Source organism: Prenolepis imparis, unplaced genomic scaffold (genome assembly GCF_030444845.1).
Source record: "Prenolepis imparis isolate NDT839.2.m4 unplaced genomic scaffold, iyPreImpa1.0 SCAF_7, whole genome shotgun sequence".
Lineage (NCBI taxonomy): Eukaryota > Metazoa > Arthropoda > Insecta > Hymenoptera > Formicidae > Prenolepis > Prenolepis imparis.
In genome coordinates this window covers 1457192-1461929 of record NW_028141165.1, presented here as the reverse complement: position 1 = coordinate 1461929, position 4738 = coordinate 1457192, and the positions used below count along the sequence as shown (strand labels likewise).

The 4738-nt window shown below is 35.5% G+C and overlaps 1 protein-coding gene across 1 annotated transcript; it reads left to right on the top strand.

Moving 5' to 3' along the window:
- Nucleotides 1-818: 818 nt before the first annotated feature.
- On the top strand, nucleotides 819-4544 carry Rrp6 (exosome component Rrp6). The gene is made up of 6 exons (XM_083042956.1): nucleotides 819-1017; nucleotides 1149-1394; nucleotides 1477-2994; nucleotides 3177-3733; nucleotides 3820-3979; nucleotides 4154-4544. Exons 1-6 carry the CDS (start codon nucleotides 973-975, stop codon nucleotides 4211-4213), a joined length of 2586 nt encoding a protein of 861 aa, XP_082899082.1. The 5' UTR covers nucleotides 819-972; the 3' UTR covers nucleotides 4214-4544.
- The last annotated feature ends 194 nt before the right edge of the window (nucleotides 4545-4738 follow it).

Sequence of the window (4738 nt, the reverse complement as noted above, 5' to 3'; positions counted from 1 at the left end):
CCGCGTCGTCAGCGGCGGCGGTCGGCGGTACTAATCCCGCGGACCAATCAGAACGCTCGACCAATCAGAGCGCGCGCGCGCCGATAGGCTGCCGCTATATCCGGCCATAGACGATATAGCGGACAAGATGAGTAGACTCATATCACTCAGATCAATATCTACGTGTTTATCACGAAACTCGTTTGTTTATATATTTATTTGTTTATTTCTTTATGTATATTTATTATACTATATTTTATACAATGATACATAAGTAATTCATGAAAAGCACGCTTAATGCTTACATAAACAGCTGATAATATTGTCGATACATAACGAGTTTTCTCATCTTGTCTATTGTTTCTAAATCCGTTACCGACCATGTGTAGGAGTGGACATACGTGGATTCATTTTCTTTGAATCCAATTTTTGTGAGCTTATCAATTCGATTAAAGACTCGTAGAATCTTACTGCCAATTTATAATCGTTAGATTAGATCTTATTTTTGTCAATCGTTGCCATAAATTGTAGAAGAAGATATCTATATTACGCCGGGTCTACAATGAGTCGTTCGTCGTAAATCGTAAGAAAATTGACCAACCACAGTTGATTATTTCAAAAATAGTCGACTGTGGTTGGTCAATTTTCTTACGACTTACGACTAACGACTCATTGTAGACCCGGCGTAAGGCCCGTTCTACAATACGTCGTATGTCGCGGTCGGATGTCGAAACGTAAGCGATGGTCCAATGAGAAAATTTCGTTTTCGAAAATGAAATTTTCTCATTGGACCATCGCTTATGTTCCGACATCCACCGCGACATACGACGTATTGTAGAACGGGCCTTAACTATTGAATCTAACCTCAAAAATAAAATAGATGAGAACGTCAAGCAGGGGAATCAAGTTGCTCGGTGGCATCGACGAAGTATTATTTATAATTCGCTCATATTAGATTCCAAGAGCAAAAAACGCTGATTTAGATTTTCCGAGATGGAATCTGCACCCCCTGACGAAACTTTTGACGCTCGTATTCAGGTGTTTACTTGCTCAATATTAGCACACCAATCAAAATTATTGTTTATATAAGTATCTTACATATATATTTATTTATTTATAATTTTATGTTAAGCTACTTTTGTATATAAAATTTATGTGATATATTTCAGGAAGCATACGATGCAATAAGAGCTGGAATCAAAGCTGCTAATAATCTGCCAGTTGGAGACAATTTTAACTATTATGTCTGCTTTTCAAGTTTTAACGAGGCCAGGAATAAAGATCTAAAAAGAATATTGAATACAATGCAGGCAATAATAAAAACAGCAGGAGGTTCCAGCAATATTGAAAGCGCAGATGTTGACGATAAGTTTGAACTTTTATTAGAGATAAATGATCAACTACTCGACCAAGCTGTGAGCATAGCAAACTTATATAACAATTTATGTTACTTACGTGGCAATCTAAGTTTTTCAATGAATTTCTCTACTCTACTAGAATATATTAATGGATGAAGAGAGTGGTATTCTACGAAATCCTCAAGTTGAATTGGTTGTATCACAAATGCCGAAACTGGTTTTGAACGGCAGTTGGAATATAAGATCTGATCGTACTAACGAAGGCTCGGACATTTCTGAGAAGATACGATTATTGGGTGCAAAGAATGTACAGAGACCGCAGTTAATGTTCAAGGACAAGATCGACAATAGCTCGAAGCCATGGATGCCTCGAATTAAGGAGAAACCAAATTCTCTGAAACCGTTGGCTCTTTATGTCGAAGAAGGCGAACAGGGCGAAGTCTTTAATCATCCTTACGAAGTTGAGTTGGATAAATTTGATACACCCGAATGCCAATTGAAAAAAAGCGTACCTGTACAATACAAGTCACTGGAGAAGACCAAATTCAAATTTATCGAGAAACCGTCGGACATCAAGATGCTCCTAGAGGATCTAAAAGATCAAAAAGAAATAGCTGTAGATTTGGAACATCACTCTTACAGAACGTTTCAAGGCATAACTTGTCTGATGCAGATATCGATAGTGAACACGGATTACTTGATCGATACTTTGGCTCTGCGATCAGAATTGCATCAGCTCAATGAAATCTTTACAAAACCTACAATCTTGAAGATTTTTCATGGTGCCGACATGGACATTCTGTGGCTTCAAAAGGACCTGTCGCTATATGTTGTAAACATGTTCGACACTCATCAAGCCGCGAAACAGCTCAACCTACCCTACCTCAGTTTGGCTTATCTGTTAAACAAATATTGCAACATAAGTCCCAATAAACACTTTCAATTGGCTGATTGGCGTATAAGGCCTTTACCAGCGGAATTGATGAAGTACGCTAGAGAGGATACGCACTACCTAATTTACATAAAAGACATGTTGAAGAATGAACTGATCGAGTCTGCTAACGGCAAGAGCAATATCTTGAAGGCTGTGTACGATCGATGCACCGACATCTGCAAACGAACGTACGTGAAATCGATCTGGACGGAGGAGGGTTGCATGAACATGTACAGGAAGAGTCAAAAATCGTTCAATAACAAGCAGATGTACGCGCTGCTCGAGTTACACAAATGGCGAGACATCACCGCAAGGGAAGAGGATGACAGTATCGGCTATGTGTTGCCGAATCACATGTTGCTTAATATAGCCGAAACACTGCCACGCGAAATGCAAGGTGTTCTGGCGTGTTGCAATCCAATTCCACCATTGGTGCGGCAAAACGTACTCAAACTCCACAAGATAGTGCTGAAGGCCAGAGACCAGCCGCTCGTAATGTCCATTCCGGAACAGGATATTCGGCAGAGACCGACGCAGCAGAGTCACGCGGTAGATTCCGGGACGTCGTTGTACACGCTGCACGATATACCGAGTGGTACTGAAGCGAGAGCGGATTTACCCTGTCTTTTGAATGAGAATGATTTGTCGCAACAGTCAAAGACGAACCAACTTCGAACTATGAAACACACTGTGACACTATTTGATACACCAGTTACATCAGAGGTAAAGTGTTAACTATAGCAATTAACCAGATATCTCTTTATGGTTTTATGAGATACAAGTTTTTTATAATATCTAGAAAAAAACTTTAACAATATATTAAAGATATAAAAAATATTTTAGTACATATTATAAGTAATATTATAAGTATTTTTATTCAAATAACACAATTGCACTTATTTCAGGACGAAGAAATGAAAAATAGTAGTGAAAAGAAAAAGGCCATATTTATAAGTCCATATATGAGATATAAGTGTGTGATACCAATGATAGTACATTACGAAGCGAAAGAACGAGAGAAACAGCAAAAGGAGGGAGAAAAAAAAGAAGAAAAAGAAGAAGAAAAAAAAGAAGAAAAAGAAGAAGAAAAACCTTCGACTGCAAAAGTCGAAGAGGAAAGCATAGATGAGATTGAGATCAATGAAAGTAAAGATAGAGTTTATGAGCACTTCAAACAAATGTCTCAAGCTATGAATAAAGAAGTTGAAGTCTTGCCTAAGAAGAAGAAGAAGAAAAAGAAGAAAGGCTATGGCCAGATAATCTTAAATCAAATGGCACGGCAAAATAAAAAAAGAAAGAGAGAATCTGAAACTCAAGTGAAGAGCGGTAATAAAAACTTTTCTACGCCGACACCGTCTTTAAATGTCAGTATTACGCAGGCGTCTAAGAAAATAAAACGAGAAGAAACAAGTCAAGAATTGAAAGTTAAGAATAATAATTCTGAAATGATTCAATCGATAAGGTAAGATTTGAAATTCGATTTAAAAAAAAGAATACTATATGTAACATATTCGAAGTGATAACGATGTTTTTCTAATTCGGCGACAGGGCTAGGAAAAAGAATGAAAAGAAAGCGAATCAAAAAATGCTGAACTCACAGGGTATGCTACCGTCGGTGAAATTCAATTACAAATCAGTAGACTTTAGCAGCTTTCAAGGTGGCAGTACAGCTAGTAGTACGAGTCAGACGCAATTCCAGCAACCTCGAGTAAGTACATTGTATTTTTACTTTTATATTTATAAGTATATTGTATTTTATTTTTATTTTTTATTTTAATATATTGTATTTTTTATTTTTAGAAAAAATAAAAAATACAATGTATATATGTATATGTTAATAAATGTTAATATTTAAAATGTATTCAATACGAAAATTTTTCAGCAAAAGAAAGACAGGGGCTTACAAAAGAGAAAAAAACAGAAACAGAAATTTAACATATAAATTGTACGATACAATTTTCCTTTCATCAAATTATTTTCGAAAAGAAGAGGAATGCTGTGAGGTTGATATGAAGGATGTAGAATGCAGATTTTTAAATTGCATTTTTTCAGTTCATATGTTAAAAGTTAGTTAATTAATTTTCCTTGGCGTTGAAAAGTTTATGATAAAATTTTGTCACATCTTCTAAAACGTTAAAGATAAACTCAGAAGCTGGATTCTGTAAGTATAAAAATGCTCATTCACTTTCTTTTAATACAGATTTTTTTTAGTATAGAACGTATATCTGTAAAAAGCATCTATAGAGATATGTTATGCATTTTTGTGAAAATAAAGTTTGCTAAAATCCGTATACGTTATGTGTGATTACGTCCATATATAGCATATCTATGCTAAAAATATTTTGCTTAATTATTTTTTATCAATAGAACAAAGAAAGAGTATATTTTTTCCATTAAAATACACTCGTCAACAAAATTAACGCATATGTATTTTAAGTCAAAATTTCGCATAATTTCAAATAAGCAT

What these genes read in the sequence shown, in the direction of transcription:
- Rrp6 (XM_083042956.1), top strand. Translation starts at nt 973, where the DNA reads ATGGAATCTGCACCCCCTGACGAAACTTTTGACGCTCGTATTCAG. An exon ending in CTTTTGACGCTCGTATTCAG is followed by an intron (nt 1,018 to 1,148) that starts GTGTTTACTTGC and finishes GATATATTTCAG; the next exon opens with GAAGCATACGATGCAATAAG. An exon ending in GAAATGATTCAATCGATAAG is followed by an intron (nt 3,734 to 3,819) that starts GTAAGATTTGAA and finishes ATTCGGCGACAG; the next exon opens with GGCTAGGAAAAAGAATGAAA.